Below are 22,802 nucleotides of genomic sequence, written 5' to 3' on the forward strand. Positions count from 1 at the left end.
GACAGCAGAAGGAAGGGTGAGATTTTAGCTCTGAGCTCTGACTTCTCGGCTCTCTCTCTTTTACATTGTTTCTGTGTTTCTTATTTAATAAGACGGTTGGTTAAATCTACAAGTAGTGATAACTTTGATATTGGTGTTTTCATTTGCATCTAACTGAGCATATTTATACTCAAGGAGAATATAAATATGCTCTAGAAGTGGATTCCTGAATGTATCTGTCCTCCTTTAACCTCTGGTTCCTCTGATACTCTTTCTCTGTGAGGTTACAACTGACTTTTAGTTCTACCAGCGGGATTTAGACACTGCCTCATGTCCTATCAATATGTTTCATTTTCATTGCTCATGATACATGGCTTTGTCTGTTAAGTTATTTTATGATTTTTTTTGGTTCCTTTGATGATAAGGTATTTGTATTTGTTCTAGACTGGCATAGAACTCAATATGTTCACCAGACAATCCTTAATCTCATTGGCAGTCCTCAATACACTAGGTTTTTGATGTTGGGATTACTAGTGTGCACCTCTTTATCTTGTGTATTTTTTAATCTATGGAGTAAAATGCAATGTAAGAAATTAAATTTTAACACATTGAAAGGAAAATATCAAATATCTCCATCACTGGCTGCACTTCCTTTGAATTATACTGTCCAGAGTTAAATAACTGATACTCTCTTTTCAGCCACTATTACATACCACATGATATTAGTATGCATTCCATTTATTGGTTTGTTTGTCAGATGACCATGTGATTCAATAACAATACAAAGTGACTTACCTATACATATTTCTGGGTGTTTGCAAAGGTTTTCTCATTATTGAAGGGTACCTCTGGTCATTTCATCAGTGGAGACACTCACCTTGGAACTGCTTGGAACTTTCAGTCAGTCCAGTGATGGGTAGGGCATTCAGTTCTGTCTTAATAGGCTGCGGCATGCTCAGCTGCATTGACTCACTCCTGCAAGGAAAAAAAATATTGACCTCTGTGGGGCTACAGATATCACACACAGTGATTAGGAAAAGCTTCATTCCAAGTTCAGCCAAACACCTCAGGTTACACAAGCCTGACAACTTGAGTTCAATCCTGGGAACCCTTGATGGAAAAGAGAAGTTGTCCCCTGAAAGTTATCCTCTGACCTGCACACAAGTGCATGTACATGCACACACATTCACACACACACGTAAAAATAACATAACATCTAAAAGAATCCCCAAAACATCACATTAAAGCATGTGAGTATTTTCTATATAAAAGACATCTGCACTTTATTAAGGCAACTTGGACAATTTTATAGCATATTTCAGGGTGTCCTTACTTGCACTGATGGCTAAACTCACCTTCTGAAAATGTCATCCAAACCCTGCAAAGAAAACAAGAAAAACTTAAACATCTGAAGAAATGAAATACAGTGTTTGTATCGAAAGTTCATATAAATGTCAATCACTACCACACCAATCTATCCTGGTAAATTATATTCATGTCTTAAGATAATGACAAACACTAGAGTAGCAGAACTCAAATTCTTGATGAAATCAGACTGGAGAGTCAAATTTGAGAAAAACATGGGTATCGACTGTACATTGCTTTTGAACCCCTACCTGTCTGTAAAGGTAACTTTCCCTGAGCTTGTCTACAAGCCATAGGGATACTTTAGCTATGGGTACTCCAAAAGGGTGGCCTCACCCCTGCATGGTACTTCACATGTGTATTTCAGAATTGCAGGGTTAGAGGCCTGAGCATTATTCTGAGAAGCAAGGTACCATGTACTACCAAATAGGATCCTTTCTCAAAATGCCAACCTCCTCAAGGACTCTCAAAAACACAGCACTCAAACAGAAGATATTAAGCCATAGGTTACTTTAATATTGTGCAATATATATATATATATATATATATATATATATATATATATATATTATTTTGGAAACAGAAATCACTGAATTTCAGTTATCAGAAAAGCAAGGCACAAAAGCCAAAAGTTAGGACATAATCCCTGGAGAATCTATGAACATAGTTTCAAAAAGCTTCTTCTTTCAAGACTATTACAGAATTTCGTTACTTCAGAAAATTTCTGATAAGGAAACTCCCTTTAAGAATGCAGGATATATTGAAAGCTATCTTAGTATAACAATCACCACTGTGAGCCTAAGTCAATAATGCCTCTTCCTGCACTCCTCCATGCTTACCTGCAGCAGGACCAAATATGGCTCCTGGGACATTGCCATCAGCTCCTGATACATTTCTCTTAGTTCTTTTCTCTTTTGGACCATCATGGCTTCACGTGTCCTGAGTTTCTCTAAAATACATTGGCCTTCATTTCTCATAGACTCAATGTGTTTCTCTTCCTCTTCACAGAGGAGTGGATGTAGCTTTCTATACTCTGTCCTGATCATTTCTTCCCGAAAAGTCAAGTAGTCCTGAAGAAAAAAAGACATTCCCAATCATATTTGCAAAGTATTTTGTCCTCCCTCATTCCATCCTCCTATGCTTAAATTCCACAAATGACTTGTATAACTCTGATGCATATAATCTGAATGACTGTCTTCACACCTCAGAAAATGTAAATGCCTTCGTTCCATTTATTTCTTCCTTATTAATTACATAGGCAATCCAACTCTAAGATGCATTTACACCTATATGACAGGTGCAGAGGTGCCTGAAAAAAAGATTGATCATTCATATGTTCACAAAGTTATGAAACTCTGCATGTAGTAATTAGAATTAATGGTGTATTAATAAAGTCTAACGCAGTGTGCGGAACCATCAGCAATTCAATCATTCGTCCCAGACTCTTCTGCCAGAGACAGACCATTCTTTCTAAGAACAGGGACATATTAAACACTCAAAATTACAGGTGAGCAGGACACATATTCCAAGTATCCTATCCTAGGCCTTATATTCAAATCTTGAATGGTGAATTTTGAAAATATCTGCATCAAGCAGATTTTAAGCATGGTTCTCATACTCACCATCCAAAGAATTTTCATTCTGTTCTCTGCCTCTAAATTCTCCTGATTTTCTTGGACCATCTCCCATAAAGATGCCATTTGCTTCAAAAGTCTATTCTGGCCGGGCGGTGGTGGCGCACGCCTTTAATCCCAGCACTCGGGAGGCAGAGCCAGGTGGATCTCTGTGAGTTCGAGGCCAGCCTGGGCTACCAAGTGAGTTCCAGGAAAGGCGCAAAGCTACACAGAGAAACCCTGTCTCGAAAAACCAAAAAAAAAAAAAAAAAAAAAAAAAAAAAGTCTATTCTGTAAAAAAGCAATGTATATCAATTTTGAAAAATATAACTGATTGACAGACTCTTGGGCAATTAATACAATTATTGTAGTGAAAGTACCAGAATCAAAATTATCCTCCATTTTTTCTTTTCATAACTATGAATTTTAGATTAGAACACAGAATTAGAAAATGCAGCTTCCCCTTTTGCTCAGGTATATTGATGAATAATTTTGATTACATGCTTGGCTGTACCTGACTCCAATGTACTTTTCCTAATTTAGTCTCCAGCCATAGACACTTTTAAAGATAGGAAGTTAGTATTGCACTTTCAGTGACCTGGGCATAGTGTATCATAAAATATAAATGATCTTTACACTCCTGAGTCTCCCAAAGGATGTTTACAGTCCTAATCACCCTTTCTTCATTAGCTGTTATTAAAGTTACACCATTCTGAAAACAGTGGCTTGTTACTAATGAGGACCAGCATTATCCTGTGGTTTGCTAAGCCTACCTCTCTCCAGCTTGCAAGTTCTCTCAGAAGCATCACTTACCATTTGATCCTCAGCAGCTGCTTCAATGGGACAGTGTCTGTGTCCTCTGTGATCATGGGAGTTAGAGCAGAGTTGACAGAGGAAGAGCCTATTGTCAGCACAGAAGATCCTCTTAGTATCCTTGTGGGTCACACACTTATGCGCCTCAGAGCTCAGGTCCTTCATGAGGCTGGCTTGTCTGACAATGGTCACCAGCTTCTTCAGAACAATGTTGGTTCTCAATTCCTTCCAATATTGTTCCCTACACATAGGGCATTGGACAGGAGGTTGGAAGTCTTCCCAGGAAAGTTGGAGGCAGGCTCGACAGAAGCTGTGACCACAGCTTATGGTGACTGGATCTGTCAGGCAGCTCAAGCAGATGAAGCAGGTGAGTTCTTTCTGGAAGGCTTGTGAGATGTCTGACTCCATTTTTCTGAAGGAAGAAAAACCGAATTGCTATTACTTGACCCTAGAGATGCCAGAAACAGCACAAAAAACTGATGCAAGTTGTGATTTAATTCTGTGTATGGCAAAGCAGGCTTCATTTTTCAGGAACAAAAATCAAGATAATTATAGGATTGCAGTTGCTGATCTTTCCTGTTTCACTCTTCTTGACAGAAATATAGATTAATCTGATGTCCTTCTGAGCCATTCCACCTGCATCTCTTTTGGAGACTCCATTCAAATTAGTTTCTTTGTTGCTGGTCTGAGACATGCTTTCCAAGGGTTTATAAATGAATATATTCTAGAGTGATCAAACTCCTTCAAGTCCACATGTTTGCCTTTCACTACAGACATAGGTAGGTTAAACACACCCTTCCTTGTTGGCTACCCAAGAAACACTCCCTATTTCACATGGTCCCTAGAAAATGCTTTGCTTCATTTCTGATTTTAGCATCTTAGTCCTTCATAACCTCCTGTCCCACCCCTTGACACTTGAAGGCAACATTAGTTACTTGACTTCTTTCTGATGCAAATAGTTAACAAGAATAAGAATTAGGGAGGCTCATAATTCAAGGTTATGTCCATCATTGTGAGGAAGAAATGGTGGCAGCAGCTTCAGGGAGCTGGTCGCATTGCATCCAAAATCAGCAAGAAGAAAACAAGGAACTCTTGCTGTTCAGCTCCTGTTCCCTTTTCCTTAGTTTGAGACCTCAAACCATGGAATGGTCAAGTGATCTCATGAGCATTTAGTGTGGATCTTACCAAATGTAGTGAATCTACCCCCAATAATCCTTCACAGACATCCCCATAGGTTACCATATCAATCCTAAATCCCATCAAGTTGAACTCTAGGGTACTCTGTGTGGAAACTTGTTTGTTTATCAAATATACAGTTCCTGGCTTCAGTTTATGGGATGAACCTTGAGGCATAAATGAGCCTCTCATGACTATAGCAGAATTTCCTATTTAAACAACAGGTGCCCATTGTTCCTTCTCTTTGAACATCTACACAAATAAAGAATCTTGGATTGACTGAGATAAATATTCCCCAAATACATTCAGCTTCTGAGGTCTGAAGCAAATTGAGTCCATGGCTTTAGCTGGTGGTCCTATTTACCTTGAAAATAATACTAATACTCATTGTCAAGATTATTTTAGAAAAGAGATGGAGACTCCAATGCTCCCTTCCTTAACTTACCTAATCCCCACCCCATTTGGTATTTTTTCTGTATATTAGATACTTCATTTTTTTAAATAACTAATGCTGTTTATTGAAGGAGGGAAGAGATCTTAAATACAGGCTTACAGCACAATGGAGGAACCCCGGAGGGCAGAAGGTGCTACTGATGTTTTACAATCTTGCAGGTAAGCTGTTAATGCCCTATATACAGGATACACACACAAGGAACTTCCCTTAACCATTCGGGAGGGTGGATCTGGGCAGGGAATTAGCATAGGGAGGTTATCAAGGTCAAGGTCAGCAAGCTAGGCAACAGTTAACCAAAATTGGAGCCATTTTTACTAAAAAATGAGCTTCTGATACTTCATTCCAAAATAATTTAGGAATTCACAGAAATAATGAAAACTGAATGCAGAATTTAAAATTTGCACCAGATTATAACCAGGATGTACTTTCCTGAATAGAATATTGTGTTTAGTTTTCTCTAAATTCATCACATGTATACTTCCAACCTTGCAAATCAACTAATAGCAGGAAAGATGGTTTAAAAGATGATAAACTATTATCAAGCATTATTTCACACTGTGATGTTTTCCTATAGTTTACAACAGAAAATACAAAAATATTTTCCTTTGCTAAATAATGAGTTTTCACTTTAATGCATCATACTCATTGAATATATCTCTAAATGCTAGTAATCATCAATCACTTCAGAGCAATTATTTTATATATTACACATGTAAAATTGATTTAGAGGTGTTAATCTCACATCTATGAACTACATACAGAAATAATCTACAAATATTCTTTTTTTTTTTTTTTTTTTTTTTTTTTGGTTTTTCGAGACAGGGTTTCTCTGTGTAGCTTTGCGCCTTTCCTGGAGCTCACTTGGTAGCCCAGGCTGGCCTCGAACTCAGAGATCCGCCTGGCTCTGCCTCCCGAGTGCTGGGATTAAAGGCGTGCGCCACCACCGCCCGGCCAAATATTCTTAATATTTAGAGAAAGATCAAAATTGAAAGGTGGAACATCAGAGCAAAGAAACACTGTGAATGGATAAACTACAATCATCTATAGCTGTAACTCACAGTATTTTTACAAAGCAAGATGACCAAATGGGAACAGAATCTCCTTTGATAAATAGACAAATTTCAAGCATTTTTAAGGAGAAACCTCAGTTTTGTAATAAATTAAAATAGAAAACACCAACGACTTTCAATCTTAAATTGTGCACTCACCCAAGAAATAGTATCCAGTCTCAGCAGTGTTTTGAGGAGACACAGCAATATTAGCTCAGCTCTGGGGTATGATCCTCAATGTGTGGAGGAGATAGATCTAGCAGTCTAGGAGTCAGAAGATTTGGAGACAGACTCTGTCTGGTCTAGAAAAGAATGAACCTGGCTGGCCCCTGGAGTGCCCTTATATACTCTCTAAAGACCACACCCGCCGGGCTGTGGTGATGCATGCCTTTAATCCCAGCACTCGGGAGGCAGAACCAGCCGGATCTCTGTGAGTTTGAGGCCAGCCTGGGCTACCAAGTGAGTTGAGTTCCGGGAAAGGTGCAAAGCTACACAGAGAAACCCAACTCAAAAAACCAAAAAAAAAAAAAAAAAAAAAAGACCACGCCCACTTCCTCCCATGTTCCTTTTACTGATGCTTGCTGTAGTTGAGCTCCTGTAAGTAGCAGTATTCTAAATGGATGGAAGATTGACTTTACTCTATGGCCAGTATCCACAAACAAATGTCCACAACAGGGTTTCCTGAGGTCATGCTTAGCTGGCTGTGGTAGCTCACACCTTTAATCCATAGAGTCCCAGAGGATGACCTGCTAAAGCAGGAGGAGTTTTAGTTTAAGTTCTGCCTAGGATATACAGTGAGAACATTTCTAACAATAAATAAATAAATAAATAAATAAATAGGAGTTTTTGCTACAATATTTCACTGTTTCTAAATAATTTGTGGTGTGCTTATATTCTTGCTTTTCCATTTGTAATTTCAAACTTAATGATATCAATCTGTGATTTGAGCAAATATTCTGGGCAAAATGTGTTTTTAAGTACTGGGAGCTGACAAGTAGTGATGGGTGTGCTGGTGTAGGAGAGTTAAGGGAGTTCTTAGGATGGGGAAAAGCAGGTGTTCCACCAGGATCTAATTTGTCCCCTGAGAGATGGGGCAGAGAGTGAAGGGAGGCCACAGCAGGTAGTCTGCTACAGAGCTGGGCTGAGACTAGGGCATTGGATTTGGAGAGAAGAGTGAAGATCTTCAGTAAGCCTGCCTGCTTCCCTAGCCTACTTGCTTCTCTGGCAGGCTTCACTGAAGGGTTCCTAGGGAATGCATGCTGGTGTTTGGAGGCTGGAATAATGTGATTAGAAGCAGGAAAGAAGGTTGGAGGGGAAGATCTGTGTAATGCCCTAGAGGTGGGGCCAGAGAGGAAGGGAAGGTCACAGCAGTTGGTCTGCTACAATGCCTGAGCTAAGACTAGGGGATTGGATTTGGAAGAGAGGAGGGAGAAGTGATGATCCATAGTTAGCCTGTTTCCCTGGCTAGAGTCTCTGAACTTTATTTTGTTTCCCATTAAAATCCCTGTGGTATATATTGCTGTAACACAATAATGTTTTGTAAAATGTATCTTTGTGGGCAGATTTTAAAACAGGCTGCATTTTACTCCATTGTACAGTCATCCTAACAAAAGTAGGGGAAGAGGCAAAGGCTTACCCCAGGTAATGCTTGTCTTTGAGAAATTGTAGCTAAAGTTTTTACATGGCCATCCCACATTCTCTCTCTATGATCTTTCAAGATGCAAGAGAGATGGGATAAAAATGAATATGTCTTTTCATCTAGGACCTCTTCTGACTTCCTCAGGCCCCAGATATGCATGTGATAGATATACATAACATACATACATTTATTCAGGCAAAATACTTACACATAAAGTCAAGTAAATATGTCCCTGTTTTTCTTTAAAGTGTAGTGGAATCAAAGCTTACCAATTAAATAGCTATTAGTGGGCATGTACCTAGCATTCCATAACTGGAGATTCAATTATACAGAGTAACTCATCACACATCCTTTGGCATACATACCTACACCTGTGCAGGTACCAATTTCAACATTAGAAATTCATCTTCCAGAGATTGCATTTAACTGGATGGAATAAAATATTACCATTGTTCACAGCTATCTGAGGTAATTAACAGTTAATCTGTTCAAAGTAATGTGCAAGGGTTGTATATATCTACAAAAATGCTTTTTTTTATTACAGGGTGCAACTATGCACAGTGAAGTCATTGGGCAGGTGTGTTTTACTTATGATTTAGGTAATAAAAATAGAAACTGGCTGGCAATGTTGGCACACACCTTTAATCCCAGACTTGGGGGGCAGAGACAAGTAGATATGTGAGTTGCAGGTCAGCCTAGTTGACATAGCAAATTTCAAGGTCAGATGGGTCTACATAGCAAGTCTAGGACAGCAAAAGCTATATAATAAGGAGACCTTGTCTCAAAGCCACAACCAAAATTTTTAAATAAATTAAAATTTTACATTCATTAGTAGAAAATGTATAGTATAATTCTTCTATGTGTCATACTTAAAACAACATGATCTTGCAGTAGCAGTTAGTGTAAAAAGCCTTTCAAAATTGTATGTGCTAGGTAAAACTTGGCCCACTGTGTGGTAGTGTTGAAAGGTGAGTGAACCTCTGCCAGATGGCAAGGAAAGGAGGGAAGAGGAACTGGATCGAGGGAAAATGCCACAAAAGAGATTAGTGCTAATCTTGGGCTTATTCCCATAATTTTGTGTTACTTTTAATGCAGGGTCAAAGCACATTTGCTATCTCTCTACACAGAGCTTGTTCCCTTTACAACTCTTCAGCATGTTGTAAAACAGCTAAACAGGCCCACGGTAGAAGCTAAAATGATGAAACTACCTGATCTTGGATTTTCAACCTAAAAAAGAAATTATCATCAAAATAAATTTAATCTCCTGGTAAAGTTCTAACCATTAAGTGTTTTGTTACAGCAACAGAAAATGACAGAGCACACTATTTGTCACAATATTTATTATATTAGCTGTATGTATTATCATGTCAGAGTTAAGGTGTCATTAAGAGAAATTTCTGACACAAATTTCTAACCTGAGGAGGCTCTTCAGTGTTTCTTAAGCAATGTATCAGATCCCTGGCCTCTACCCAGGAGCTGATGATCAGCAGCTCCCAACATCCAGTTAAATAAACAAGAATGTCTCCAGACTTAGTCAAATGTACCTTTACAGACTATATCACCACTCATGTTTTATGCCTGGTCAATACTCAAATATTTGTTGTTAAAGTAAATATGTTTAACATTACTTGTGTTCATATGTGTAATACATATGTTGGTAAGTCTCTCTTCATTACATTTTTTTATAAAAAAAAAAAAAGTCAGGTGGTGGTGGTACACACAGTAATCCCAGAATTGGAGGGGGGAGTCAGAGCCAGGCAAATCTCTATGAGTTCGAGGCCAGCCTGGTCTACAAAGTGCCAGGACAGGCGCCAAAACTACACAGAGAAACCCTGTCTCAAAAAAAAAAAAACAAAAAAAGAAAAAGAAGAAAAATGAAAATACTATAAAAGTATTTGACAGTGATCTATATTTTCATTATTGAGATACCCCTGAATGATTAAACAATTTCTCAAAAATGGTTCACTGTGAACTTTCCACAATTGATTCTTCTAGAATTAAGCTGGAAATGACAAATGATTAAGCAGGATTCTTTTCTGTACGAATATGCTGATAAAAGGCTACTCACATCTCTCAGAAAGACTCCCTGTATTCATAAAATGAATTATCAAGAGTGACCTGTTCATAATACAATGAGAACAGATCACACTTGGGAAGACTAAATATTACAAACATTTATTTCACACAAATGTGCCTGGCACAGAGCACAAAGACAAAGTTGAAAGATCTCTGGTTTTTTTTTTTTCAACGAATTCCTCAATCCTAATGAATTTTCCTCAATGTTTGCTAGAATGTCTTTTGGGCCAGGCGGTGTTGGTGCAAGCCTTTAGTCCCATGAACCGGGAGGCAGAAGCAGGCGGATCTCTGTGAGTTTGAGGCCAGCCTGGGCTACAGATTGAGTTCCAGGAAAGGTGCCAAAGCTACACAGAGAATGCCTGTCTCAAAAAGGGGGGGAAGGTCACCTTAACTTCACTTTGACATAAACTGGAAAAAATGCCTGTTGTTCTTTGGGGTGCCAAGTCTAGAAATATTGCATATCTGCTGAGTTCATAGTCTTCCCGCAAAGCTCACTTAACTTGTAATGACCATAGTGAGGCTTAGAATTGCAGGCTAGGTCCAGAGATATAAGAAAAAGGTCTCTGAGGGCAAGTAGCCACTCTGCCACCCAGTATTATTCCATTGTACAGTCTGTGATGTATGCCAATTCTTAATTTCTAAATGTTCTTGATGTTCTTCAATACTATAAGACTTTTCTTAGATTGTGCTGTCTGATACTTGCTTAGGTGTGATGTATGGTTAATGAATGGGCTTTCAACATTATAGGCATTCCTTTCTCAAGTGAATTCTCTGATGCATGCTGTGGGGAAATTTCTACTGGACAGATTCCATGATTATTCCATTCACAGAGATTTTCCTCACAGGATTATTTCATATTTAACAAGGAGTGACTTTTAGACAGTTTTCTAATGATTACATTCCTAGAAGAGTCTTTTGCCAGTGCAGACTTTCTCGTGCATATTAAAGCATGAATGATGCCAAAATGATTTTCAACTTTCATTATATTCATAGATTTCTCTCAGATATAAAAAGTATTTTCCACGTTCATGACTTTCGTTGAGTTTTTCTCCAATATGAGTTAGATATATTTAAAACATGTTTAAAACTTCTATATTTTTTATATTCATGTTTCCTCCTATGTAAATACTTAGATGCATTCCAAGTTTAGACCTGTAGTTTGGGACCTTTTCCCATATGTATTACATTTATAAAAATTTCCTCTTGTGTGAGTTTTCTCATTACATTTTATGGGCAAGTTCTGGTGAAACTTTCCTTCACATTCAATACGTCCCTAATGTTTCTCAAACCTGTGAGGGTTCTCCATGTTAACTGAGAGTTGTTTTACAGAAAGAACACCTATACTACACACACTCAAGGGAATGCTTGGTTGGAGAATTTGAAGCATTCTGAGGCTTAAATAAATGTCGTTCTATACCCATCCTCATCATAATTCCCCATGTCAGTGAGTTCTCTGATGCCTACTTAGGTTTGATTTCTGTGAAAATGTTTTTCTACATATATTGCATTCATAGGATTTCTCCCCATAATGCATCAACTCATGTAATATGAGAGATGATTTGTAGCCAAACATTTTCCCACACTGAATGCATTCATAGAGCTTTTCACCTGTGTGAATTCTATATGCTTACTAAGGACTAACTTCAACTGAAATGTTTTCCCACACTTATCACATTCATAGGGTTTCTCACCTGTGTGAACTTTCTGATGAGTTTTGAGGTATGACTTATTTTGAAAGGCTTTTCCACATTCCTCACATTCATGTAATTTCTCACTGTTGTGAATTCTCTGATGCCTCCTGAGGTCTGACTTTTGGTTAAAGGCTTTCCCACACTCATTGCATGCATAGGGTTTCTCACCAGTGTGAGTTCTATGGTGCATGTTGAAGTAAGACTTGTTATGGAAGGTTTTTCCACATTCTTCACATTCATATGGTTTGTCCCTCTTTTGAGTTCCCTGATACATTTTGAGGTATGACTACTTTAGAAATGCTCTTTCACATATGAATGTAAACATATGAATGTTTACATTCATATGGTTTCTCACCTGTGTGAATTCTCTAATGTATTTTGAGATACCAGTTATGTTGGAAGGCTTTACCACACTCATAACATTCAAAGGGTTTCTTGCCAGTATGAGTTCTCTCATGTAAAATGAGGGCTGACTTTTGCCTGAAGGTTTTATCACATTTACTACATCCATAGGGCTTTTCTCCTTTGTGAATTCTCTGATGACTAGTAAGGGAAGATTTAGTGCTAAAGAGTTTCTCACACTGGATGCATACATGGGCTTTTCTCTGGTTATGTGTCCCCAGATAAACTGTAAGATCTTATTGGCTAGTAAAGGGTTTTTGTTTTTTGTTTTTTGTTTTTTTACTTTCAATGCATTTATAAGATTTGCTCCCTGAGTATGTTTCTTGGTGTTCACTGAGGATGCTATCCACATTGTAGAAGCCTAAAAGGACCAAAAAAAAAATCATTTCTGTGAATTACACTTTAGGTTTTCTAATGGACTTCTCATGTTCATGTGAAGGAATTTTTCCAATCTTACTAGAATAGTGTTTTAAGATTACATGAAGTATAAATATATAAACAGTGTATATTAATTTATATACTGAAACACACTAACAGGTTAACATATTTTTCTCACTTTATTTTGTTTTTGTGAAGAAATATTTTGTTAAAATATCAAGCTGGGTGGTGGTGGTGCACACCTTTAATCCCAGCACTTGAAAGGTAGAGGCAGGAGGATCTCTGTGAGTTTGAGGCAAGCCTGGTCTAAAAAGCCAGTTTCGGGACAGGCTACAAAGCTACAAAGAGAAACCCTGTCTTGAAAAACAAGCAAGCAAACAAACAAATAAATAAATAAAATATCCATTAATTGCTAGGCATACTTTTCCACTCAGATAATGGTTACATTTTTTTACACTGCTCTATTCTCATATTTACTTTGATATATGACAATTGTGAACTTTTCTTTCTGGCATTCTATTTATTCTGGTCTAAAATTGGCAATAATTTCTAGAACATCTTCTTTCTAGAATATGAGAGAAGTCCAATGGACAGCATCCTAACCTGAAGCTTCCCTTATGGCTATGAATTTCTATCTTAGTTTGTTTAGAATTACTGGTTCAGGAGTGGTCATCCTGATCTCTTTTGATTGATTTTAGTTTGAAGTCTATTTTATTAGATTTTAGGATAGCTACCCCAGCTTGTTTCTTAGGTCCATTTGCTTAGAAAGCCTTTTCCCAGCCCTCTACTCAGAGGTACTGTCTGTCTTTGAAGTTAAGGTGTGTTTCCGGTATGCAGCAGATGGATGGGTCCTGTTTTCTTATCCATTCTGTTAGCCTGTGTTTTTTTATAGGTGAGTTGAGACCATTGATATTGATGGATATTAATGACCAGTGATTGTTAATTCCTGTTATTTTTTGTGGTTGTGTTGTGTTGTCCTTCTTTGGCATTATCTATTGATTTTTTATTGATGTGTTTAGCTTCTTTGGGTTGGATTTTCCCTTCTGGTGCTTTCTGTAGGGCTGGGTTTGTGGACAGGTATTGATTAAATCTGGTTTTATCCTGGAATATTTTGTTTACTTTACCTATGGTGATTGAGAGTTTTGCTGGGTATAATAGACTGGGTTGGCATGTATGGTCTCTTAGTGTCTGAATAAGATTTCTCCATGATCTTCTAGCTTTCATAGTCTCTATTGAGAAGTCTGGTGTTATTCTGATAGGTTTGCCTTTATATGTTACTTGGTCTTTTTCCTTTGTGGCTCTTAATATTTTTTCTTTGTTCTGTGTGTTTAGTGTTTTGATTATTTATGTGGTGAGGGGATTTTTTTTTTTTTTGGATCCAGCCTATTCGGTGTTCTGTAAGCTTCTTGTATCTTCATAGGTACTTCTTTCTTTAGGTTAGGAAAGTTTTCTTCTATGATTTTGTTGAATATATTTTCTGTGCCTTTGAGTTGGTATTCTTCTCCTTCTTCTATCCCTATTATTCTTGGGTTTGGTCTTTTCATGGTGTCCCAAATTTCCTGGACATTTTGTGTTACGACTTTTTTGTCTTTAGTGTTTTCTTTGACTGAGGAATCTATTTTCTCTTTTGTGTCTTCAGTGTCAGAGATTCTCTGTTCCATCTCTTGCAATCGGTTGGTTATGCTTGTTTCTGTAGTTCCTGTTCGTTTAGTCAGGATTTCTATTTCCAGCATTCCCTCAGCATGTGTTTTCTTTATTGTCTCAAATTCATTTTTCAGATCTTGGAATATTTCTTTCATCTGTTTAATTGCTTTTTCTTGGCTTTCTTTTTGTTAGTTTTTTCTTCTATTTCTTTAGGGGAGTTTTTTTTATTTCCTCTTTAATGGAGTTTTTCATTACCTCTTTAAGGGAATTTTTTATTTCTTCTTAAAGGGAATGTTTTATTTCTTCTTTAAGGGCCTCTATCTTCTCTTCTTAAAGTCGTTTTTTAGGGTTGATTTCTTCTGTTTCTTCTGTCTTGGTATGTTTTGGTCTTACAGGTGTAGAATCACTAGGTTCTGATGTTGCCATATAGGTCTTTATGTTGTTGCCTGTATTTTTGCACTGGCGTCTACTCATCCCTTCCTCTGCTCGGTGCAGGTGGTGTCTGTGTCTGAGAGTGCCTCCCTTGTTCTAATTTTTAGTCTTGGTTCAGTAGGAGTTCTTGGTTAAATTGGTGCTATTGGGCTCTTTCTTTAGGAGCAGCTGATCTCAGTTGGTGAAGTATATACTTATGATTCTGGTGATCTGGTTTGGTGGATGGGCAGCGCCTTCTTCTGTGTTCCCAGGTCACATTTTGTTCATTCGTCAACTCCTCAGCTGATCTTGTTTCTTCAGACTTCAAACTATAGGCATCTGAATCCTCTCCCGGGTGGATTTCAGCTGAGAGGGGTAGTCTCACCAAAACCTCCAAGTTGTTGGGTTTTGCAGGATCAGCAGCTGGGCCCTGGGTTGTCCTCAGATGGAGTGTTCAGATTCGTTCTGTTTCATGGTGTCCCAAATTTCCTGGGTTTTGGGGTTAGAGGCGTCCCTACCTCTGCTTGTCACTGCTGCTGGGCTTGTCTACCTCTGCAGGCCACTGCTGGCCCTGTATGTCCCTGTTGGCCACAGCTGCCTGCCTGTCTACCTCTTCGGGCAGCCGCCGGGCCTGTATGTCTCTCCCGGCTGCCACCAGGCCTGTATGGCCCTGTCGGCTGTAGCTACAGGGCCTGTCTACCTCTGTGGGCCGCCGCCGGGCCTGTATGTTTCTGCCAGCTGCTGCTGTGGGCCTACCTGCCTCTGCTTCTTGCTGCTGCTGGGCCTGTCTACCTCTGTGGGCCACCACTGGGCCTGTATGTCTCTGCCGGCTGCCGCCACGGGCCTACCTGGCTCTGCTTGTGGCTGCTTCCTGGCTCATCTACCTCTGTGGGCTGCTGTTGGGCCTGTATGTCTCTGTGGGCCTACCTGCCACTGTTTGTTGCTGCTGCCACCGGGCTTGTCTACCTCTGCAGGCCGCTGCCGGGCCTGTATGTCCAGTCATAGACACTTTTAAAAGATATGAATTCATGATCCTCCTGCCTCTGCCTCCTTCAGCAAATCCTACTGGCATGTGCCACCACCACCCAGGCGGATCTTTATGAGTTTGAGGCCAGCCTGGGCTACCAAGTGAGCTCCAGGAAAGGCACAAAGCTACGCAGAGAAACCCTGTCTTAAAAAAAAAAAAAAAGATATGAATTCAGTTTTGCACTTTCCAGTTACCTGGGCATAATGTATCATAAAATACAAATGATCTTTATACTCATGGGTCGTCCAAGGGATGTTTACATTTCTAGTCACCTTTTCTTTATTAGCTGTTATTAAAGTTCCACCATTCTGAAAACAGTGGCTTTGTAATAATGAGGACCAGCATCTTCCTGTGGTTTGCTAAGCCTACCTCTCTCCAGCTTGCAAGTTCTCTCAGAAGCATCACTTACCATTTGATCCTCAGCAGCTGCTTCAATGGGACAGTGTCTGTGTCCTCTGTGCTCATGGGCATTAGAGCAGAGTTGACAGAGGAGGATCCTGTTCTCAGCACAGAAGATCCTCTTAGGATCCTCGTGGGTCACACACTTATGCTCCTCAGAGCTCAGGTCCTTCAATAGGCTGGCTTGTCTGGTAAGGAACAGAAGCTTCTTCAGAACAATGTTGGTTCTGCAGCCCTTCTTCTGGGATGGTTCCCTGCACATAGGGCATTGGACAGGAAGTTGGGTGTCTTCCCAGGAAGAGTGGAGGCAGGTTTGACAGAAGCTGTGGTCACAGCTTATGGTGACTGGGTCTGTCAGGCAGCTCAGGCAGATGAAGCAGGTGAGTTCTTTCTGGAAGGCTTGTGAGATGTCTGACTCCATTTTTCTAAAGGAAGAAAACATAATTGCTATTATTGGACCCCAGAAAAGCAAGAGACTGCCAAAAATTGCCTTCAAGTTGTGATTTAATCCTGTGTATGGCAAAACAAGCTTCATTTTTTTGGTGACCAAAAGTCAGGATTAGTATAGAATTGTAGATGCTAAACTTTCCTGTTTCACTCTTCTTGACAGAAGTATAGATTGATCTAATGACCTTCTGTGCCCTACCACCTGCATCTTTTCTGGAGGCTCCATCCAAATTAGTGCCTTAGTTCATGATCTGAGACATGATCTCTCAGTGAGTATAAAAAAATTATACACTATGAAGAGATCAAACTCCTTCAAGTCCACATGTTGGCCTTTCGCTACTGACATAGGTAGGTTAAACCTGATTCTTTGTTTCCTTTCCAAGAAAACACTCCCTGCTTCACTTGGTCCCAAGTAAATGCTTTGCTTGATTTCTGATCTTAGTGTCTTAGTGGTTCACATACTACTGTCTGACTCTTTGACACTTGAAGGCAATATTAGTTACTCATCTTCTTTCAGGTAAAATATCTAACAAGAATAACAATTATGTTGGCTCATAATTCAAGAATATTGTCCATCATTGTGGGGTAGAAATGGTGGTAGGAGCTTGAGGTAGGTGGTCTCAAGGCATCCAAAATCAGGAAGCAGAAAACAAGAAATACTTGCTGCTCAGCTCCTGTTCCCTTTTTTCCTTCAGTTTTATGACCTCAAACCTTGGAATGATCAAGTGATATAATTAGCATTTAATGTGGTTCTTTCCAAGTATAGTAAATCTACCTCTAATAATCCTTCACAGACATCTTCAGAGGTTTCCTTGTGTTTCTTAAATCCCATAGAGTTGAATACTAGGGTACTCTCTGGGGAAACTTGTTTACTAAAGATAATAATTCCTGGGTTGAGTTTAAGGGATGAATCCTTGAGGCATAAACGAGGCTCTCATGACTACTGGAGATTTGGCTATCTAATCAACAGGTGCCCATTGCCCTTCTCTTTCAACCATAACTCAAATGAAGAATCTTGGTTTGATTGAGGTAAATATCCTCCAAGTAACTTCAGCTTCTGGTGTCTGAAGCAAATGGAATCAATGGCTTTAGCTGGTGGTCTTGTATACTTCAAATACAGTACTAATACTCATTGTGAAGATTAGTTTAGAAAAAAGATGGAGAATCCAATGCTGTCTTCTTTAACTTACCTGATGGCCCTCCTTCCCTATTTTTTCTGTACATTATATACGTAATTCCAACGTAATAAATACATACACGGAGATAATGAAAAGTGAAGACAGAACTGAAAAATTTCACCTGATTTTAACTAGAATCTACATTCATGAGTAGAATATTGCAACTAGTTTTCTCTAATTTAAACACATGTATAGTTCTTTTTTTTATATTTTATTTTACAATAGCATTCAGTTCTACATATCAGCCATGGGTTCCCCTATTCTTCCCACTCCCACCCCCTCCCCTTACCACCAGCCTACTCCCCATTCCCACCTCCTCCAGGACAAGTCTTCCCCGAGGACTGTGATCAACCTGGTAGACTCAGTCCAGGCAGGTCCAGTCCCTTCCTCCCAGACTGAGCCAAGTGTACCTGCATAAGCTCCATGTTTCAAACAGCCAACTCATGCAATGAGCACAGGACTTGGTCCCACTGCCTAGTTGCCTCCCAAACTGATCAAGCCAATCAACTGTCTCACCTATTCAGAGGGCCTGATCCAGCTGGGGGCCCCTCAACCTTTGGTTCATAGTTCATGTGTTTCCATTCATTTGGCTATTTTTTTCAATAATTGAGTAAAACTGAAATTTATTATAAGCCACAGTCATCCTAGGGACCTCCATGATATATATATATATATAATTTATAGCCTCTATGGTTCTATGGGTTGTGGTCTGATTGTTCTTTATTTTATATCTAGAATCTACCTATGAGTGAGTACATACCATGACTGTCTTTCTGGGTTTGGGTTACCTCACTCAGGATGATTTTTTCTAGTTCCATCCATTTGCCTGCAAATTTCATGCTTTCATTGTTTTTCTCTGCTGAGTAGTACTCAATTGTGTATATGTACCACATTTTTTTCATCCATTCTTCCATTGATGGGCATCTAGGTTGTTTCCAGGTTGTGGCTATTACAAATAGTGCTGCTATGAACATAGCTGAGCATGTATCTTTATGGTATGAATCAGCGTTCCTTGGGTATATGCCCAAGAGTAGGATGGCTGGGTCTTGAGGTAGTTCGCTCTCCTAATTTTCTGAGAAACCACCATACTGATCTCCACAGTGGTTGTACAAGTTTACATTCCCACCAACAGTGGAGGAGTGTTCCCTTTGCTCCACATCCTCTCCAACATTGGTTGTCATTGGTGTTTTTGATCGTAGCCATTCTAACGGGTGTAAGGTGGTATCTCAGAGTCGTTTTGATTTGCATTTCTTTGATGATTAAGGATGTTGAGCATTATTTTAAATGTCTTTCAGCCATTTGTAGTTCTTGTTTTGTGAATTCTCTGTTTAGCTCTTTAGCCCATTTTTAATTCAGTACTTTGATGTCTAGTTTCTTGAGTTCTTTATATATTGTGGAGATCAATCCTCTGTCAGATGTGGGGTTGGTGAAGATCTTTTCCCATTCTGTTGGCTGTCTTTTTGTTTTATTGACTGTGTCTTTTGCCCTGCAAAAGCTTCTCAATTTTGCAAGGTCCCATTTATTAATTGTTGTGCTCAGGGTCTGTGCTGTTGGTGTTTTATTTAGGAAATGGTCTCCGGTGCCAATGCGTTCAAGAGTGCTTCCTATTTTCTTTTCTATTAAGTTTAGTGTAACTGGATTTATGTTTAGGTCTTTGATCCACTTGGACTTGAGTTTTGTGCATGGTGACAGATATGGATCTATTTGTAATCTTTTACATATTGACATCCAGTTATGGCAGTACCATTTGTTGAAGATACTTTCTTTGTTCCATTATATAGTTTTGGCTCCTTTGTCGAAAACCAGGTGTTCATATGTGCATGGATTAATGTCAGGGTCTTCAATTCAATTCCATTGGTCTGTATGTCAGTTTTTATACCAGTACCAAGCTGTTTTTATTACTATAGCTCTATAGTAGAGTTTGAGGTCCGGGATGGTGATGCCTCCAAGGGTTGCTTTATCATATAGGATTCTTTTAGCTATCCTGGGTCTTTTGTTTTCCCATATAAAGTTGGGTATTTTTCTTTCCAAGTCTGTGAAGAATTGTGTTGGGATTTTGATGGGGATTGCATTGAATCTGTAGATTGCTTTTGGTAAGATTGCCATTTTTACTATGTTAATCCTACCTATCCATGAGCATGGGAGATCCTTCCATTTTCTGATATCTTCTTTAATTTCTTTCTTTAGAGATTTAAAGTTCTTATCAAAAAGGTCCTTCACTTGTTTAGTTAGTGTTATCCCAAGGTATTTTATATTATTTGTGGCTATTGTAAAGGGTGATGTTTCTCTGACTTCTTTCTCAGCCCTTTTATCATTTGTGTATAGGAGGGCTACTGATTTTTTTGAGTTGATCTTGTATCCTGCCACTTTACTGAAGGAGTTTATCAGCTGTAGGAGTTCCCTGGTAGAGATTTTGGGGTCACTTATGTATACTATCATATCATCTGCAAATAGTGAAAGTTTGACTTCTTCCTTGCCAATTTGTACCCCTTTGATCTCCTTTTGTTGTCTTATTGCTCTAGCTAGAACTTCTAGTACTATATTGAATAAATATGGGGAGAGTGGACAGCCTTGTCTTGTTCCTGAATTTAGTGGTATCGCTTTGAGTTTCTCTCCATTTAATTTGGTATTTGCTGTTGGCTTGCTATAAATTGCTTTTATTATGTTTATAAATGTTCCTTGTATTCCTGATCTTTCTTAGACCTTTATCATGAAGGGGTGTTGGATTTTGTCAAAGGCTTTTTCAGCATCTAAGGAGATGATCATGTGGTTTTTTTCTTTCAGTTTGTTTATATGGTGTATTACATTGACTGATTTTTGTATGTTGAACCATCCTTGCATCCCTGGGATGAATCCTACTTGGTCGTGATGGATGATTATTTTGATGTATTCTTGGATTCAGTTTGCCAATATTTTGTTGAGTATTTTTGCATCAATGTTCATGAGGGAGATTGGTCTGTAGTTCTCTTTCTTTGTTGCATCTTTGTGTGGTTTGGGTATCAGGGTAAGTGTAGCCTCATAAAAAGAGTTTGGTAGTGTTCCTTCTGTTTTTATTGTGTGGAACACTTTGAAGAGTATTGGTATTAGTTCTTCTTTGAAAGTCTGGTAGAATTCTGCACTGAAACCATCTGGTCCTGGGCTTTTTTTGGTTGGGAGACTTTTGATGACTGTTTCTATTTCTTTAGGGGTTATTGGTCTATTTAAATGGTTTATCTGGTCTTGATTTAATTTTGGTATGTGGTATTTATCCAGAAAATTGTCCATTTCTTCCTGGTTTTCCATTTTTGTGGAGTACAGATTTTCGAAGTATGATCTGATGATTCTCTGGATTTCCTCATTGTCTGTTGTTATGTCTCCCTTTTCATTTCTGATATTGTGAATTTGGGTGCTCTCTCTTTGCCTTTTGGTTAATTTGGCTAGGGGTTTGTATATCTTGTTGATTTTTTCAAAGAACCAACTCTTTGTTTCATTGATTTCTTGTATTGTTCTCTTGTTTTCTATTTCATTGATTTCAGCCCTCAATTTGATTATTTCCTGGCGTCTATTTCTCCTGGGTGAGTTTGTTTCTTTTTGTTCTAGAGCTTTCAGTTGTGCTGTTAATTCATTGGTATGGGATTGCTCTCTCTTCTTTATGTGTGCATTTAGAGCTATGAATTTTCCTCTTAGCACTGCTTTCATAGTGTCCCATAAGTTTGGGTATGTTGTACTTTCATTTTCAATGAATTCTAGGAAATCTTTAATTTCTTTCTTTATTTCTTCCTTGACCCATTGATGTTTCAGGTGGGCATTATTCAGTTTCCATGAGTTTGTGGGTTTTCTATAATTTTTGTTGTTGTTGAGGTCTAACTTGAAGGCATGGTGGTCTGATAAGATACAGGAGGTTATTCCAATTTTTTTGTATCTGTTGAGATTTGTTTTGTGTCCAAGCCACATGTATACTTCTAACCTAGTAAATCAGTCAATAGCAGGAATAACCAACATGGTAAACTATGACTACATATTACTTCACACTGTAATAATATCTTCCTAAAGTTTACAACAGAAAAATACTAAAATATTTTCCTTTGATAAATCATGAGTTTTCACTTTTATACATAGTATTTATATAACAAATCTCTAAACACTAGTAATTTTCAACCCATTCAGAGTATTTATTTTTAGACATTATGTGTGTACAATAATTTAGAGATGTCCATGTTGCATGTATGAAGTACATCAGAAACACTCTAAATATATATTTATGAAGAAAGATGACCAAATGGGAGTAGAATCTCTTTTCATAAATAGCAAAATATTAATCATTTTTAAGCAGAAACCTTAGCTTGGTAATAAATTAACAATAGGAAATATCAATGACATTTTACCTATAAATTGTGCACTCACCCAAGGAATTATCTGTGGCCTCAGCACTTTTTAGTGGAGACACAATATTAGCTCAGTTCTGGGGTATGATACTCAATGTATGGTGGTGACAGATCTAGTACTCTAGGAGCCAGAAGTTACAGAAACACACTCTGTCTGGTCTAGAGAAGAATGAACCTGGCTGGCCCCTAGACTGTCCTTATATACTCTCTAAAGGTATCTGTTGGAGTTTGGATCCTCATCATCTCTTGCCTTTTTTCACTTTCCATTGTGGTATTCTATGCATATCTGCCTATATGGCCCATTGCTTCTTTCATATGTTCTTCTAAACAAGCATTAGTAGGCTTTTCTTACTTGATCTAAAAATCTAATGTTTTGCTTAATTTTATAGTAAGCCAAATCAATGAAAAATTAATGTTTCACAGATTATGAGATCAAGAGAAGGCTAGGTATAATTATTGAGAGGACTGACAGGTTAAAGTGTGTTTCATATTATTTATGTGGCAAGCCAGTTGTCAACATTGACATGTGTTTAGTATTTAGAGAGCACAAAGAACATAAGGGGTATGTTACGATGGATTTTAAGGAGTATGTAAAATAATGTGTAGAAAGACATAAAAATTATAGGTAACTTACTAAATCATGATTAGGGAATTGGAGTCATCAGACTTATGAAGATTTCCCATATGTAAAGTTTAT

At 38.4% G+C, this 22,802-nt stretch overlaps 1 protein-coding gene and 1 pseudogene across 1 annotated transcript in view; both read right to left on the minus strand.

The window, feature by feature from the left end:
- Positions 1 to 744: 744 nt before the first annotated feature.
- The window catches only part of LOC143274301 (tripartite motif-containing protein 43-like), a 34,432-nt gene continuing 12,374 nt past the window's right edge, over positions 745 to 22,802 (minus strand). Inside the window, exons 2-7 of the mRNA XM_076576812.1 lie at positions 16,127 to 16,541; positions 3,771 to 4,182; positions 2,967 to 3,062; positions 2,184 to 2,414; positions 1,335 to 1,357; positions 745 to 954 (exon numbers count right to left, since the gene is read on the minus strand). Of these exons, the coding sequence (XP_076432927.1) occupies positions 840 to 954; positions 1,335 to 1,357; positions 2,184 to 2,414; positions 2,967 to 3,062; positions 3,771 to 4,178 (873 nt within the window). The 5' untranslated portion in view covers positions 4,179 to 4,182; positions 16,127 to 16,541 and the 3' untranslated portion in view covers positions 745 to 839. The remainder of the gene's footprint in view (positions 955 to 1,334; positions 1,358 to 2,183; positions 2,415 to 2,966; positions 3,063 to 3,770; positions 4,183 to 16,126; positions 16,542 to 22,802) is intronic.
- Positions 11,591 to 16,537, minus strand: LOC143274407 (uncharacterized; annotated as a pseudogene).

This window comes from Peromyscus maniculatus, chromosome 7 (genome assembly GCF_049852395.1).
Source record: "Peromyscus maniculatus bairdii isolate BWxNUB_F1_BW_parent chromosome 7, HU_Pman_BW_mat_3.1, whole genome shotgun sequence".
NCBI lineage: Eukaryota > Metazoa > Chordata > Mammalia > Rodentia > Cricetidae > Peromyscus > Peromyscus maniculatus.